This window comes from Phymastichus coffea, unplaced genomic scaffold (genome assembly GCF_024137745.1).
Source record: "Phymastichus coffea isolate CEN01 unplaced genomic scaffold, Cenicafe_Pcof_1.1 PCOF00106, whole genome shotgun sequence".
NCBI lineage: Eukaryota > Metazoa > Arthropoda > Insecta > Hymenoptera > Eulophidae > Phymastichus > Phymastichus coffea.
Window position 1 is genome coordinate 282,111 of NW_026706917.1, and position 18,402 is coordinate 300,512.

The window sequence follows — 18,402 nt, forward strand, 5'->3', positions numbered from 1 at the left end:
CCTAAACACACTACATATAATAAAGGCGCTATCCTTTTAACCAACCTCCGGTAACTCCTGACTATGATCCAACTTTTACTAACGCGACAGTATTTTAAACATTATTACGTCTAGCCATAACATCTCCTCGTCTAGGCATAACAATTTTATTATGATTAAAAGTCTCAAACAAATTTTCAATAATAAATTTTTAATTAAGTTTACCAATAAATAAATAAATAAACAAATAAATAAATAAATAAATAAGTGAACTTTTTTTGTAATAAAACAAAATATTACAAAAATAATATAATACTTTCAAAGTAACGAAAATATAATTTTTTATAACATAAATGGCTAACGTGAAAAAATGAAAAAAGAAAAATTGCTTCCAGATCTTACTTTTCACTTTATTTTTATATTCTTCACCATAAAAAAAAAACAACTTTTGTCATTAAAGTTTTTTTATTTAATGCATAGCAATCGAGATATAAGCTGATGAAAAAAAAAACGATTTATTTTAAAAAAAAGCTATATTTCTGTATAAAATATCTGAAATGAGTTCTGTTGCTTTTATTTTTAAGAAGAATATTCCACCACTTAATTTTGCTTGGATTTTTAGTGATTCGCTGATTTGCGTAGCAAATAAATAAATGTGTATATGGGCAAAAAAAAATAAATTTTTTATGTTCATTTTTTAAACATTAAAAACTTAATTCTAGTAAAAACAATATTATCTTCACGTTACTTAAAGCTTTTGCTATTACCTTTAAAATTGTGTCAAGTTTTTTGTTCTACGACTCTTTTTCGCTGAGATATAAAATTTTAAAGTTTGACATATTTCGCCTCAGGTTGGATAAAAGTACGTGCCGGACACTGTACATGCAAATCGAACATTGCAAGTATGTGTGTGCTATGAGCAAATATTATAATCCAAGTAGTCGACATTCGAATGTTCGCTATCGAAATTACAAAACAGTTGTTTACCAGAAGGGTAGATCGCGGGATTTAATTGTTTTGTAATTTCAAGACAATTATTTCAAACAGTATCTGTATTTAATTCGCACTCGGCTTCGATATCCATTGGCATTGGCATTGGTTCTATAATTTTTTGCAGAATCTTCTGAATGTTCTGTGGGTATTGCAAGTCCTCAACTAGGGCTGCAGTCTGTTGCGAGGCATCATTTCCATCTCGAGATTGCTAAAGCAACGAAATTTGCAACGTTTTCCAATTAGTAGGAGTCACTGATCACCGTGTTATCAAACAGTTTCATTTTTCTTGCATCATAGAAATTTCACGAAAATGACACTCAAAAAAATTTGTATTTTTTCAAAGTTGTTGCTGACAATATATTGAGTAACGGGTTTCTTATAACAATTTTAATAGTAGATTAGTCACACTGTAGTATAGCGCATAAAACGTTAATAATGGAAGTTTAAAACTCCCGTGTACATACTTACATACTTCAGCCATTTTTTCTGTCGCTCTACATTGGATGGAAAAGCAAATAATTTATGTCCTATATGGGCTCCATTACAACAGCTTCGGTAACAGCGACGATCAGAACCTGTATATCGACTCATTTTAGTGAAAAAATGTGAAACTCCGCGTAGTTCGATTGAAAATGAAAAGTAAAATTAGACACTAGAAAATTATGAATCTAGCTTACAAAAAAAATTGTTCATAAAAAACAAATAGATTAGTTTAAAAAATAAAAACCTGTTTCATCCTTGAAGTAGTTAAATGAAAAAAAAAGTACACAGTAATTTTTTTACAACTCTGCACATGAAAGCACTAAACTGAATTGAAAAATGATATTAGTTGCTCAAAACAGCACTGTGCGCATGGTAGCTCAAAACTGAACTAAGAAAACAATGTTTTTCGTTTGAAATATCCACAGAAATAGGAAAAAGAAGCGAATTTAATTTTTCATTACCAAAACGCGAGGTACAGCATAAGATAAAAAATTTTACGCGATGATAGGCGCCATTTCTTGGGAAAATTATATAAAATATCTAGCTATCACGATTACTATTGCGGGTATCTTTTCATGCAAGTAAAAATTGACTTTAGAAGAAAGCTACATTGGAGTTTGTAATTATTCTGACTTTCTGATTTTGACAACAGTTCGTGGATTCAAATGTCAATTTACGACATTTTATATACAAAGATCATTATGCGATTAGGATAGCTTTAGTTGTTATATTGCCAGTTCTGATTAACCGATTTTTGTTATTCAAATTCAATAGAGTTGATTATTTGAAGAGCTACCAGATGGAGTTACTTGCTAGCTCAATTTGCAAAATATTGATAAAATTTTTATCTGATAAAAAATGCGGGGATCGTCATAAAATTGCAGGTAGTAGCGTCTTATCGCTAACATCTGCTTGTACATTTTACAGCACATCAGGGTAAATTTTCATTTTCGATGGTACTAAGTTGTTTCAAAAAGCATTTTTCCAATTCCATACATATATATAGCCCTTTAATAACAAATTGTGCAAAATTTAAATGATAAAAAATGTTTCTATTCGCCAAAAGATAGAGAGAATGAACTGTATTTTGATTTCGAGGCGCATCGTACGAGTCTTGTGTATGCAAGAATCTATTCTCGCTACTAAAATAGAGTTTAATTGTTATATTGAAAGTTCTGATTGACCACTTTTATCATTTAAATTCGGTTGGGTTCGTTATTCGAAGTGCTAATTAAAATTAAGATCCAATATAAATTGAAACAAATTATAAGTATACTGTAATTTTAAATTTTTAATGTATATTTTAGATAAAACAAATTCAGTTGCTGTACAAATTTGAATGCTGTTAATAACTCTCGAATTAACAATAATACAATTTATTTCTACATATAAAAAAGTCTAAAAAAGTTTATTTCAATTCTCGCAAATATTTCTTACTTATTATTGCTGAATATTATAATCGAATTTACCGCCTGAACTGTGTGAAATAATCACTAGTCCTCGTCGAAAAGATTTTTCGGTGGACAGGAAATATTTTTGTCTCTCTTCTTATAATGAGAGTCCTTTTCCTCCTTCGTCTTTACCTCTCCTCTTTTAGAGTTTAACTTCCCTCTTATAAGGGAACCACCCCAACCCGACCTAACCGATTTGAATGATTTTGGGATATGTTGTAGTACTTGAAAAAAAATTAGATATGTGTTATTTTTTATCGGCCCATAAGGGCTTTTGAGGGGTGAAATCCACCCTGAAAATCAAGTCCTAAAATAAGTTTTTTTAATATTTCTCAGCATCAAATGAATATTTTTCAGTAAACTCAACGCTAAAAAATTTCTTATAAAAAGGCGCTTTTAAGAACATAACATTTATACCGAAGGATTGCAACCCCCTTTTTAATAGGGGTAAATACACTATTTTTTGTACTGTTTTACGACATGTAATATACGACATGTAATATGGAAACACGTCAAAATTAAGTTGACGTGTTTCCGGATTAAAAAAAAAATATGTTTAAGGGGTGTTTCACCCCCTAGAAACCATCCCTGTCAAACTACCAGCAGGTTAATCCACCTAACCCTGAGATAAACAAGTTTAGTCGTTTGTTATTTCTTGAAATAATTTAATCCTATGCACGAGCGATCTACCTTAACTAACCAACCTGCCTCTAACCCCTACCCTTATAAACGACCCTTACCGAACCACATGCGGGCTAACCTTATATAAATAGCGAAAAATAAATGTATTTCTTGAATAACATTCATGTTGCATAACAATATGTCCTATGTATTACAAATTTTATGTAATAATTATTATTTTCTTTTCATTATAAATACAAAAAACTTAAAAATAATTAATAACGGCTTATAAATATAAGATTTGAGACTAAATTAAATTATAAATACTTATTAACTATTTTGTTTTTTCGAAATAAATAATAACAGTTATAGTATCAGTTTTTTTTTAAATATTATTTGCATTGTATTACATATAGCTGTGTATAAAAGAGTAATAATAATAGTTATTATTTTTTAAACGTAAAGTTAATTCGTAATAAAGAAAAATAACAAGTAATAACAGTTAAAAATTATTAATTTCAATAGTGGAAACTTAATATAGTTATTATTTCTTTTTTAATCATTTACAATTTGTCAATGAGACAATTCAGCCAACTATAACAGCAACCGGAAAACTTTTATCACTACTTTTTACAGTATTAAAAGAAAAAAGTGGTCAATTGGGTCCCATAGTGGAATCTTCATTATTTAGACCAGAAAATGTGCATGTAGAAGCATCTAAATCTCGAAAATTAACGACAAGTTAGTATATTTTTGTTTATTATAATGCAATGATATAAAAAAATTTTGACATTTTTTTATTTTAAATCATTGTAAAATTGGGTTGAAAGAAGTTTTTTACCCAAATGTTGGACCTCAATCTCTACTTTTACTCGACTCTTGGAGTGGACATTGCGATAAAGCTGTAAGGTAAACGATGCCGACAAACAAAATTGTTAATATAAAAAAAATTCCCACAGGAACGACAGGGAACATCCAACCACTCGATGTTTATGGATTTCGTATCTGGAAAAACTTCGTTCGACGTTTATCAGATCACGTAATTTTGATGGACTATGAAATGAATCAATATTTAAGAAATATCATAAAAATGCAGTCTCTTGTCCATAACCAGCTTTCTTCACCAAGATATACAAATATTTTTAAATACGCTTGGTATAAAAGCGGTTACATTGCTGAAAAACCAGGTAAAACAGATAACCCTGTTGATTTTAGTTTTGGAGATTCTTGCAATATACGTTGCGAAGTAGAAACATGTAAAAATGTTGCCATAATACGGTGTGGTTGGTGTAAAAGATCATTATATTTCAAACACTTTTTCGATGATTATCATTTCTGTAAGGTAATTGTTGAATGATGCATTTTAATTTACCAATAAATAAAAAAAAGAAAAAGATGAAAATTATTATGAAAAATCAAAATATATGTAGTATCGCGTACGATGGCTCTTACGTAAATATATTTATGTATCTACATACGAATATAAATATATATGTTTAGATCTATAAATGATAATTAGACCTCGTGTTATTCTCGTGTTTATATTTAAGAGATATTTCTCGCCATTTTGGAACTATTAAAATAAAATGTATTAAACACATTTTTATTTATCAGAAATTATGAATGAGCAGAAACGTTAACAGTAAAGCCTCACGAATCTATTAGTTACTTACTGATACCTGCCGGACGTATAGTTCATGCGTAGCGTGTCTTTGTTTACAGTGCCTTTCTCGCGCTCGTCGGATTTTGATATTGTCAAAAATGACTGAGAAACAAGATGACCGAATTTGCATCAAATTTTGCTTTCAACTCGGAAAAACGAGTTCGGAATCTATTGAAATGAAGCAAAAGGCCTTCGGAAGCGAGTGTATGACCAAAACACGAATAAAAGAGTGGTATAAACGGTTCAAGGATGGTCGCACTTCTGTCGATAGTGATTCTTGTTCCAGCCGACCTTCGACGACAAACGCCGCAGATAATATTGAGCGGGTGCGACTTGCAATCGAACAAGATCGTCGTATGACTGTGCGAGAACTAGAAGAAGCCCTTGAGATACCAAAAATTATCATTTCAGAAATTTCAACGGTATATTTAGGAATGAAACGCGTGTGTGCGAAATTCATCCCAAAATTGCTCACAGCAGAGCTGAAGAACATTCGCTTAGAAATCGCTCTAGACAATCTGGAAATGGTCAATAATGATGATAACGTGCTTAGAAAAGTTATTACAAGTAATGAATCATGGGTTTATGGTTATGATCCTGATACAAAACAACAATCTTCACAGTGGAAGCATTCTGAATCGCCAAGACCAAAAAAAGCACGTAAAAGTCGGAGCAATGTTACGTCAATGCTGATTGTTTTTTGCGATTGTGAAGGTGTTATACATCACGAATATGCACCAACAGGTCAGACAATCGATAAAGAATACTACGTTCAAATTTTGAAACGTTTGCGTGATGCAGTAAGAAGAAAACGACCGCACTTTTGGAAAAGTGGTGAATGGCTTCTCCATCACGATATTGCGCCAGCGCATTCATCCAATCTTGTGCAGCAGTGTGTGAGCAAACACAATATCGCATTGCTTCGACAACCTCCATACAGTCCCGACATAGCCCCTTGTGACTTTTGGCTGTTTCCAAAACTAAAAAAACTCAAAGGACACCGATTCGATGACAAAACAACGGGTGAAAACGATGCGACGAGTGTACTTAAGGCTATCCCTAAAAGAGAGTTCCAGGACTGTTTTGAAAAGTGCAAACATCGATGGAACCGTGTTATTCAATCAAGTGGGGATTACTATAAAGGATGCCACCCACCAGATGATAAGGAATAACGCTAGCACAAAAATATAAAAGTAGGCCCGATACTTTCCGGACAAACCTCGTATTTTATCAAAAGAAAATGGGATACCTCACGTACGGTGTAGCAATCAATTATTTTAAGAAAAAGCAACTGATAAACTCAATTGTCCCAAAGTAAGGTCTATCAGCCTACATTTGGTTGGGTAAGGATGGTTTATGGGGGTTTGGTGGGTTAGAGGCAGGTTTGTCAGTTGAGGTAGCTCGCTCAGGTGTAGGATTAAATTATTTCAGGAAATAACAAACGACTTAACTCGTGTTTCCCAGGATTAGGAGATTTAGCCTGCTTGTGTTTTAGTAAGGGTGGTTTATAAGGGTGGGGGTTAGATAGGTTAGGGGTAGGTGGATAAGAGGTATGTTATACAGCTGGGATAACTCGCTTATGGTGTAAAATTCAATTATTTCAAGAAATAACAAACGACTAAAGTTGCTTTTCACAATATTAGGTGGGTTAGCCTGCATGTGGTTCGGTAAGGGTGGTTCATGGATGTTTGGTAGGTTAGAGGCAGGTTGGTTAGTTGAGGTAGCTCGCTCATGCATAGGATTAAATTATTTCAAGAAATACCAAACGACTAAACTTGTTTATCCCAGGGTTAGGTGGATTAACCTGCTGATAGTTTGACGGGGGTGGTTTCTAGGGGGTGAAACACCCCTTGAATATATTTTTTTTTAAATCCGGAAACACGTTAATTTAATTTTGGTATTTTCTCATGATCAGTGCGATTTTTAAATCACTCGAGCTGATTTACTGTATTACGTGTTGTAAAACAGTACGAAAAATAGTGTGTTTACGCCTATTAAAAAGGGGGTTGCAACCCTTCGGTATAAATGTTATGTCCTTAAAAGCGCCTTTTTATAAGAAATTTTTTAACGTTGAGTTTACTGAAAAATATTCATTTGATGCTGAGAAATATTAAAAAAACTCATTTTAGGAGTTGATTTTCAGGGTGGATTTCATCCCTTATAAGCCCTTATGGGCCGATAAAAAAAAGACGTATCTAATTTTTTTTCAGGTACTACAATATATCCCAAAATCATTCAAATCGATGAGGTCGGGTTTGGGTGATTCCCTTGTTAGAGGGACACTGTTCATGAGCTGGCCACTAAGTTTGCTAGTTCTTGGCTTAATGATGTTTTGCTGAAGGCATCCCATACTCTTTAGCAATCTCCCTTTTTGTTTCCAGATAGGTTGATCGGTCAAGAAGGTACAATTTTATGGCCTTCTCGATTACCACATCTTAATCCTATAGATTTCATCTTTCCGTGTACTTTTTTGAGGACTTTTTTGAAGGCGTTAGGGTCATTGAATTACTAGGTTGTTAGATTATTGGATCTTGAGTTATTGTGGATATTGGATCATTAGGTTATTATTATATTGTTTTTTTACATATTGTATTAATGAATTATCCTAACTTTTTCAATTTTTATTTATAGGCTTCAATTTATATACTTGTTTTTTTATTAACTAAATTACGATATTTACTTATTGAACATTATTTTAAATCAACTCGAACTAATAATAACGTAAGTTATTGCATATTTTTAAGAGCAGCAATCTATATTTGTCTCGTGCAATTTTCTGGTCTTCATCAACTGCCTTGCTAGCAAAAATCTAAAATAATAGAAAATGTTTAGATTTTTAAATTCAGTACAATAAATATACCTACGTGATATCAGTGTGTACTAATAACTCCTTTGAAAATCGACGTTGGAATTTGTTAAGTTTTCCCTTTGTCAGATAGTGTCACCTCGATCAACTCTCTTTTTTTTATCAGAAATCATCAGTTTGGTTACCATACGATGGTTATTTTTTCCAAACGTTTTTTGGATGCTCTTAATTTCTACTTTCAAAATGTAGGCATCTACGCTTTCCACTAATAGTATCTAAAAATATTGTTAAAAGAGTGTGTAAATTTCTATGTTTATAAATATATAAAATATAACTATAATTGAATTATTTGTCTGGCAAAGAGTGACTTTGAAGGCGACGCGTAGCGAGGTGAAGTTTCAAAATTATACACATATAACTAGGAAATTGCTAACATTTATTACCAACTTCGCTGGATTCCGGATTCACATTTATTCTTACAATATTATGCTGTTACAATATTATCCTCGTCGTACAATCCTTTAGTGGACACGAGGATGGATGCGCTCATACTGAGAACACGCTTGTCAAAATACGCGCACTGGTAGTGATCTCGAGCAACGGATTATTTCCAGAATAATAGGGCCGTAATCGAGAGAGCGCCCCCAAGAATAGTCGTCTTCCAGGAGCGTCAAACGGCCACCAGATGAGATGCTGTGTCTCGGACCGTGGACAGCGAGCGACTTCCTTCTCCTGAACCCAGACGAAGCTAAACGGGCGGCAATGACCGACGGTGGCGCACCAGAATAGAGCCATCGATCGCTCATTCAACTCCCGATCTGCGCGCCTCTCCAAAGCGACACGTTACAAGTATATTACAACTATTAATGAATGTATGATGCAGTGTTTTTTATTTAACTGTATCTATGTATATACGTATGTGCATTAATACGTTTCCAGTCTTCGGTTCGCAATAAGTAATGTCTTGTCTCAAGATCTATTTTAAAATAATCTTTTCATCAGCACCAGCTTCTTATTTTCTTCTCTTTTTTGTTTAATTTTTTTTCTTTTTTTTCTTTCTCTCCCATCCTTTTTATTTCCACTCTTTCTTTTCTTTTTTTTTCTCCGACTTCCTCTATTTCTTTTCCCGTTTTTCCTTCTCCTTTTTCTTTCCTTTTTTCGATTCTTTTTTTCCTCCTATCTCTTTTCTGTTACCTTCTCCTCCTCCTATTTCATATTCCTCTACTTCTTTTTCTTTTCCCTCGATTTCTTCTCCCTTTATTCACCTCCTTTAACCTCTTTTCCCTTTTTTTCTCTTTCTCCCTTCTTGTTTGTCTCTCATTTCTCTTCGTTTTTTACTCCTACTTTACCTATTATTAAAAATAAAAGTTTTATTTTATTTAGTTTTCTTTAATTATACATTTATGAACCTTGATATCCAGATTGTGTAATCCCATTGGTAAATACTTCAAGACTCTTTAGATATTTCTTATTATCTATGTAAAATTATAAATAAATTACATCAGCAGTTAAAACGTTGAATTAATCTAATGGAATTAATGTCATAAAATGGTACTTTTGGATTAATAGCGGAAAATAGATAAGAATCATATTTTTTTCTTCGGCTACATCAATATATAAAAATATTTAACCGGTCCCCTTAACTAACAGGTTCAATTTAAAAGAAAAAGAAACAATATTTACTTTATAACCTAGATGTGCATGAGCCTAAACATGCCTAACGTATCAATGATTTTGCGCTGTTGCAATCCCAGCATTAAATATTTTAGTTTGAAAACTTAATTTCCATTGTTGAGACAAAGTCCGAGCAATGGAAATCAGCTTCAAGCTTGAATGATTCTTATTCAGCATTGGGACATTATTTTGTCAGATTTTTTGTTTCTACTGTCCTAGTGATGAAAAAGAGTCGTTACAACTTGAAAACAAAGTGCACTTTGTCTCAGCGATGGAAAATAAGATTTCAAAATAAAATATGAAATGCTGAGATTAAAACGGCATAAAATTATTGAGGCGTTGATCGTATTTGAACTCGTATACATCTAGACTATGAAATCTTTATCACTAAATACTTATGTTAAAGTATTGAATCTGTCAGTTTGAAGGGCGAGGTGAACATTTTTATGTATCGATGTCACTAAAAAATAATATAATTTTTATTTTTTAATTCAAACCAAAAGTATCACTCAATTACATCATCTATACCATAGCGCAGCATGCATAGTGCTGTAACCATGGCGCGCTCAGTATAACACTCAAATGACGGACATGATTTTTCGACTAATAATTAATTGAGAACACCAGTATGTTGTACGGGCATTGACAGATCTCCACATAAATATAATTTTTATTTATATTTTTCGTACCCTGAAACCGAATTTCGATGATAAAATACCTCAAAATATCTATCAAAATTTATCAACAATTTTAATAAATAAATTATACTATCTCAAAAACTATAACAAATATAGACATTATTCTCATAGCACCGATTTCAGTTTATACAAATACATCAATCATATAAAAATACGAACTTAAGTTAATTATTATAAAGGTTACAAAAATTAGTTGTAATTTAAATTTGTCTATTGAGATTGTGAAATTAATATTTATTTTATAATAATTTCTTTTAACAGTTGATTTTTGCTTGGATTAAGGAGGCTCCAGCGAGGGGTGTTGAAAAGTTTCGATGTTAGTTATAGTGATTTCGATAGATGAAAATGCGCTGAATCCAACGGTATCCTCCTTTATCCCTTAAGCCGTGGAAAAGTTCGAAATATTCGAGCTCAAAGTCTGCACTTTTAACATGGGCTCTTATGGAGCGGAGTGAGAATGAGGTTGAAAATTGATAATTAACCGACCGTAATCGAGTAGTTACCCAATAAAAAATATACGTACTTGTAGCTAAAGTCTTGAACTTTTAAATCGTTTATCGGAAAATAGGGGTAACGGTGAAAAATATCGAGAGAATTAATAAAATATAACGCAAAACTAAATGTTTTGTCGGACACCCGGTATGTGCAACGACGCCATGTTTGTACTGCCGCAGAAGCGTAAAGCGCGCACTTTTTGAATTATTTAAATTTTTCATGACTTTAGTAACAGTTTTGAAAAATATACTTTAAAATTAATTAATAAATTTTGCACATTCATTTTTCAAGAAATACGGACAACAAACAAAATTTTTCATGAACAAATTTCCTTTATTTTGTTAGAAATTGCGTTAATAATTTTTGTATTTGAAGTAACTCTAACTTTTCCATTTACACTCATGGATAGCAATACTTTCACACCATCTTTTTTATCTTTGGAATAGGCAGTTTTCAGTACTTCTTCAGTAATGCCTTCTTTGGCCATTTTATAAATAATATTAGATTTCACAACATCTTGTAATACTTTTAATTGTTGCTTATTGTTTTCTATAGCTAACTTTTGTATTTTTCTTCGTTGTAAAATTGTTTGAGCTTCTTTTATTTGACTAGTGCTCTTACAATTTTGAATAATATCTTGATTTGATATTTTAACAGAATCGACTAGATGTTTTAATGTTTTTATATCATGTAAAGCGTCATGCAAATTAGCAGTATTCTCTTGAGGCAAATATTCTTTGACTAGAGCCTCTTCAGCGAAAGAAAGTTTCTGTTTTACCCTTTCTGGTAATTTTTTTTTGAATACTTCAACTGTATCAGCATATCCATAAACTATATTCAAAAATTCGTCATACAGTTGAAATTGAGTGAGTAATTTTTCAATCCTCTCAGCATCAAATCTAAAATAAATTATCACAACGAATGAAATAGTACACGAGATATGTAATTCTAACTAATGAAAATAAATTACTTTATAACGTTATGCCCAACTAAAATAATTTTTGGATTTTGAGCATTTAGTTTAAAGGTTTTTAAATAATCAAGTAGTCCTTTAACAGCAGATTCTCTGGACACACAATTCAATTTCTCTCCCCTACAATATAAACTTCCCTTTTTAACGGAAAGTCCAGTTTTCAATGCTGCCATTGATTTAATTGGCACTGTCGGAACTACATGGGCATCATATGATGTGTCTCCATTAAAAGCGGCAATCTAAATATTAATAAATTTCTGTTATGCATTTAATAAAAGTACAAAAGAAGTGTAGTTACAGTAAAATAGTATTAAACCTGACAAATCTGATCTTTATCTAAACTGAAACCAGTCGTTTCGGTGTCTATATATACAATCTTCATATTACCTATCTCATTCAAAGCATTACTAGAGGCTACTGTTTTAGGCACAGATGGAGTACCAGTCATCAGAGGTGCATCGCAAGGAATGTCCAGTATGCCGCTCAACCCTATATTACTTTCATATGTAACTTTCATATAATTTTCAACCCTATATTACTTTCATATAATTTTCTTTGCGTTTGATGTTAGTAGATTTGGACGCTCGAGCAATTTTGAGTGCCTTCCTGCGTAATTTTCCTAAGCGGCTATTCGCAAACAACTTTTTTCTTATAGTCTTGGCTTGTTTTATTAATCTATATTTCAAAGTAGTTTTGACTGGACTCATTATCAGCATTTGGAATACTCTATTAATATAGCTAGGTCCTAAATTTTTATGACAAACTGCTGCAGCAACTCGAAAAGGGAACGACTCCGATCCAGAGAAATGCTTTGTCTTTGGGCATTTTGAAGCGACTAAGTGGTTGAAGGATTCGTTTGCTTGCGTCGAATCAGCAGGAGCAATTTTTTCTGCGTTGTTTATATAGCGAGTCATCAGCTCATCCAGAGATACTCTCAAATCTTCATTTTGAAGTGGTTTTTTTCCGGGCAATCTCTTATACTCGTAATTTTCATTATTTTCATGAAAAGTACACAGTGTATGGTCCCCAAGTGCATGGGGAACGATTACTTTCATTTTAGCCCTCAGAACATCGACTTGACCTTTACTTTCTGCAATAACTCCACTCAAATTATCTTGGAAGTAGTCTACTAAATTTTTCGAGACAGACAATGCGTGAAGTGAGCTCGCAAAGGCTTTAATAGTATGATTTTTATCGGCCCACAGTTCAATACTATGTTCCGCTACTTTACGCAACCCTGCAATAGTGCTTGAATCATTATCCATAATCAATCTAGTGCCAAAAATATTTAATTTTTCAAACAATGGATTCTTTGTAAACAATTCTATAGCCATCCCGCGTAATAATTTGACCTATGGGCAATATATTGCCAATATTTTTCCCACACTTATGGGCAATATGTTGCCAACATTTTGGATCAGGTATTGGCAACATATTAGCAATATGGTGCTTCAGACCACTTAGCAACATTTCGGCAACATGTTACAAAAGTATTGCAAACCTTGCGCCAACATATTGCTAATATATTGATATTTGATTTGAAAAATATTGCCAACAGTTCAGTTTTTATTTTGATTCTAAATATTTCTAAGTTATTATAATACATCGGGAGACGAGAAATACAAGGTACAAGTGATTAAAGGAACCGTAATGCTTCGTTTTGTAATATTAGTTAATTTTTTTAATGTTTTTTGCATGACAACCTTATAAATGAATTTTTATTTTACAACCTTTTATTAACATTTATTCGTATTCGAATGTGCTTACAGGGTCAATCACATAAGAGATATTTCTATCTTTTATAAATACGTGAAAACATACATATTTTAAGTTTCTTACATCTACGATTACGGTATTGAAAGTACGCGTGCACGCATGGATGAAAAATAATTCTGTGTTCTGTAAGTTTACAGAAAATGGATGCGTAAATTCAAGATTTTCTATTAGAGCAAAACACCTTGCATTGCATTCACAAAAATTTTTACATTTACAAGTAGTCACACGTACTAGAATTTTTATTATACCTAGCCTAAGTTCATCGTTACTTAAATACTTTACGTAGTAAGATTGCGTTTTTTTCTCATTGTGATATACTTCTGAACTGTATAATATTCTTTCTTTGTATAATCTTTTAAAAACAAAAATATTACTGTCAACAAAATAGTTTGTAATAAGATTTTTATAAGGAGTATTTTTTTTCAATTTTGAAACAGGACCAACGATACTATATATACTATTTACATTATGCAGTATTAGTTTTTTCATTGGTGATAAAAGCGATTTACAAAAGGCAGACGCTCTGCTATTTTTGTTTAGCCAATCATTTTTCATAACATACATTTTTATGTACAAACTTAAATTAAATACTATTTGTAAATGTGGCGATTTACTCCCATGTATTAATGCTTTTAATTTTTCATTTAAATCTTCGAGAGGGAAGCAAGATGTAACCTTACAAGGACCAGTCTTTCGAACTCCGGCAGGTAAGTGACGAAGACTGTGTAAATTGCACGACATGTGTGTAAGCCCATATAAATATTCGAATTGCAAAGAAAATTTGTTTATGGCTGTCTCAGCCAAACGTAACGCGCGGCTTGTAATTTTCTCTTGACATAAAACGTATTAAACGAATACTAATAATTTAAAATGATCATAATATTGAGTGGGTAAAATGCCATTTAAAGTAGGTAGAGCGTAATAAAGTAGCCAATCTTTCAAATTTGATGATTTCCAATAACTAAGGTGTGTTTTTATAGGCCTAGGTCGTCGTTGTACATGCGAGGGTGGCTTTATAGAACATAATCTGTAATCAACTACATCTACAAATACGTAAATCGAAAAATTTTCATTTTTGTATTTAGGATCGAACTACAATTCTAACATTTTTTTCGTTTGACCTTGAAAAAGACAGTGCATAATATCGACGATTGTGGAAGTAATAAAGTTATAGCAAATTTTACTTATTACAGTTGGTCCTTTCACACCGAAAACTGCTACTTTTCTATCTAACGCTTCTTGTGCATGTTCAAAAGTATCAGCTTCTGTCCTAATTTTAAAATTGTCCGTATGCTTATAAACGCGTCTACGATCAACTGTTTCGCCTTCATCAGTGCACACTTGACAGCCAAATTTACCATTATATTGATTCATTTGTAGAAATAGAGATTTAGCTGGTAAATCTGCTGTACCGCAAATAATGATTTCTCGAAATGTTATTATATCATTCAAATCTTTCACGTACATATTTACGCCTTTAAACAAATTTTTCAACGGTTTTTTTAACGGGTTTAAAAATAAATTAGGATCAGGCTTTTTATCTCCGAACCACAAAGCAGCTAAAATCATATTTTGAATTCTGTAACGTTCTTCGAAAGGAAGATTTAAAATAATTAAATAAAAAGCCCAAATGCTGTATTTCGATGATTTAAAAATCTGAATACCATCTGTATACCACATAAAAGCAAGACTATTTTCATAAGATAAAATTCCATTTTCTTGCGATAGTTCTTTATATATACTTCCATCGTCAATATCTTTGTACGTAATTTCATCGACATTTTCTTGTAAATCTACGCCTGTTGACTCTGTTACTCGAGTACGATTAATTTTACCGTAATTACCAGAACATTTAAAAAAATACTCTAGTTGAGAAATTAACGGGATTTCTATAAAATAACTGTCTTTGTCAAAATCAGTACAACCGCAATTATAAATATTGTCTAAAATAGCCTCATTATCGATAGATTCATCATTATGTAAATCAGTTTCGGAATTATTAATCAATGTAATACATTTTGGACAGTAATAATGTTTTTTTATCGGTACGTCTGTACTATAAAAAAACTGTTTAAATTTGTATAAGCTAGTAGGACATTTATGCGGTGTTATGCAAATTATATCTACTAACGCAAGAAAATCTTTGATAATTTCATCCGATGCCTTATGTCGTAGTTTTATCGCAGAAACGCATAAAAGAAATTCGGCGACTGTAATAGGTGCTCCAGGGTAAAGCTCGGAGTTTAAATATTCTCTTTTTTCAGTTTCATCGAAAGTACTGCGCGCATCGCTCCATTCATCGTCTTCATTCCCGTCTTCATCACTACAGTCAACACTATCTTCATCACTCTCACAATCTCTGTATAAATCTATCATAAAAATTATAATAGCGAGGTTAAATTATAATATAATCATAATTGATAAGGACGCAGCGGAGTTTACATGTGTGCATAGAATTTCTCGATGGGTACATACATACGCGCGATCAAGCGCGCGATCAAGCGCGCGATTATGGTTGCATGAGCGCATTTAAATTTTGTTTGGTTATTTTCATTATAAATAAAATAAAATTTATAGGTGTAAGTTGTAAATAAAGTTGTTTTAAAATAATTGCGTTATGAGTATAAGGCAGTATTGAATGCATCTAATAAAATAACGAATCGCGAGCAGTAGCGAATACGTGCACGTGAGTAAAATAATGAGTACACACCGTAATTAAAACGATTCATCTGTGGAATTATTTCATTATTTTCCCCATTACAAAGGTTATCGAGATTATCAGCGACATTTTGCTCGATGTTTTCTTCTACTAGTAGATTTTCTTGATGTGAGTGATTCTATAGAAATATTTTTCAAATATAAGTATAATTTCATAAGTATATAGTCAGTCATTATTTGTTGTTAAATCTCAAAACGACTTACATCTACATCTAGTAAAGTGCACTCGCTTTCTAGGGGTTGTTCGAAAATCGGTTCATGCAGAGTATTGAAAAATAGCTTTTTGGAACGTTTTTGGATTTCAAGCGAAAAATTACTAAAACTTAAAGCACGCTTTGGCATTTTTTATAACGAGTAAGTATGTGTACTTTTTACAACATTTTTTATTTTATGTGTGAATGCCTGTCAATAAACAAACTTTATCGAACACATCATAGCTGCAAACGTCACGTTGTTGTTATGTATCTTGCTACGCTTACAGGTTAACATTTTGCTCGCTTGTCAATAGATTTTGCATTGAGAAAAAGTTTTATATTTTGCATTGAGGTAAAGACAAACAAAATGTTTGCTCTGATTTTTTGGAAGGGCATACAAAAAATTAGTATAGTGCCCATCGAAAGTTTGTGTCCTGAGAAAGCTGAAGGAGAAGAAACAAGCGTGCGATACACAAATAAAAAGTTGTATCGAGGGAAAATTTTGCGAAAGAGTTGTAAGTAAAATATCTTTTTCATTATCATGATAAATTTCATCGCATAGCGAATTGATCAATGAAAATACGGTAGAATTACAAGCTTTCATAGTAGTACATACGCAAATTGGAAATTCGCACAATGAGCCGTTCGTTCGTTATTACCTGTGCTAATCTAAATCACGTTTCCTCGAAACGACAAACTCTGGCTTGTAACGTTCTATTAGCGAACGGCGCAAATATTTTGTTTATCTCGCATGAGGATGCATTTTCTTTTTTCTTTCTTACGACTTTTCTAATGTGATAATATTATTACAAATGAAAATAATTTTATGTTTGACAGCTGATAAAGATTACTTAGAGTGCCTACCTGTAACTATCAATGGAGAAATAATGGAGAAAGGGAAAAACACAACAGATTCAAAAGCAGAAGCATTAAGTATGCAGATAAAGAATAAAGAAAAACAAGCTGCAAAAAATAAAGCCGAAAAAGAAAAGCTAACAAAAGCTACTTTGATGAAGGAAAGGTCAATTTTCGAGGATGACAGCGGTGACGATAATTCGGAGGCTGAACCTGACGCTTTAAACAAAACGATCGAGTGGAATTCAGAAGATTCGGAGCCTGAATTAAATGAATTGACATCAACTGCGAGAAATGAAACGCCAGAGGAAAAAATAAAAAGATTACAGAGAGAAATAGAGGAATTGAGAAAATCGAAAGATCGTGCAAGGATTAAGGAATCAATCGCGTCAACTTCTACTGCCAATAAGGTAATCGATTGTTTATATTTTATATGAGATTAAATTTATACTACATTAATCACGTGTTTATCTGTTTTTATTGTTTAAATTTATTTTTCTATAAAAATGTGACAACAACATTTATTTTTTTATTTTGAGTAAGTAATAGCGGTTCTGCGATCTCAAAAGCTATAGCGGTTCAGTGATCACAAAACAGTCTGGATTACTTAGCCCTGAAAAGGGCCCGCATAGCACCCAATCGATTGAGCTCCGTTTTGGGTGCCAGAGAAAATTTTGTAAAGAAAAAGTGTTTTACCCGCGCAAAAAGTTTGATCGGTCTTTGACTTTCCTAACACCTTGACACCTGCAGACACGAAAGTTGCTTTGAGTTTGGACTTTCGCCTCCTTTTCCCATCAGTTTGACACGACCAGTCTGGAGTCTGGATTACTTGCGCGCCAGAGTGATGGGAAAAGGAGGAGCCAGAAGTAAAAACCGCTATAGGTTTTTACATCGCAGAACCGCTATAGTTTACCTACTATTTTGCAGGAGAGCAATCTTCAATTTCACGTAATTACCAGTCCACCACAAATAGAGAATTTGCAAAAACGACATCTTGCCACTGCATTATCAAGGGCAGATGAA

The 18,402-nt window shown here is 32.5% G+C and overlaps 1 protein-coding gene across 1 annotated transcript; it reads right to left on the reverse strand.

The window, feature by feature from the left end:
- Window positions 1-1,018: 1,018 nt before the first annotated feature.
- Window positions 1,019-12,353, reverse strand: LOC131670281 (uncharacterized). Its single transcript, XM_058945757.1, has 4 exons — window positions 12,153-12,353; window positions 11,834-12,075; window positions 11,261-11,762; window positions 1,019-1,180 (listed from the first exon to the last, which is right to left on the reverse strand). The coding sequence occupies exons 1-4, from the start codon at window positions 12,351-12,353 to the stop codon at window positions 1,019-1,021; spliced, it is 1,107 nt and encodes a 368-aa protein (XP_058801740.1).
- Window positions 12,354-18,402: the final 6,049 nt, after the last annotated feature.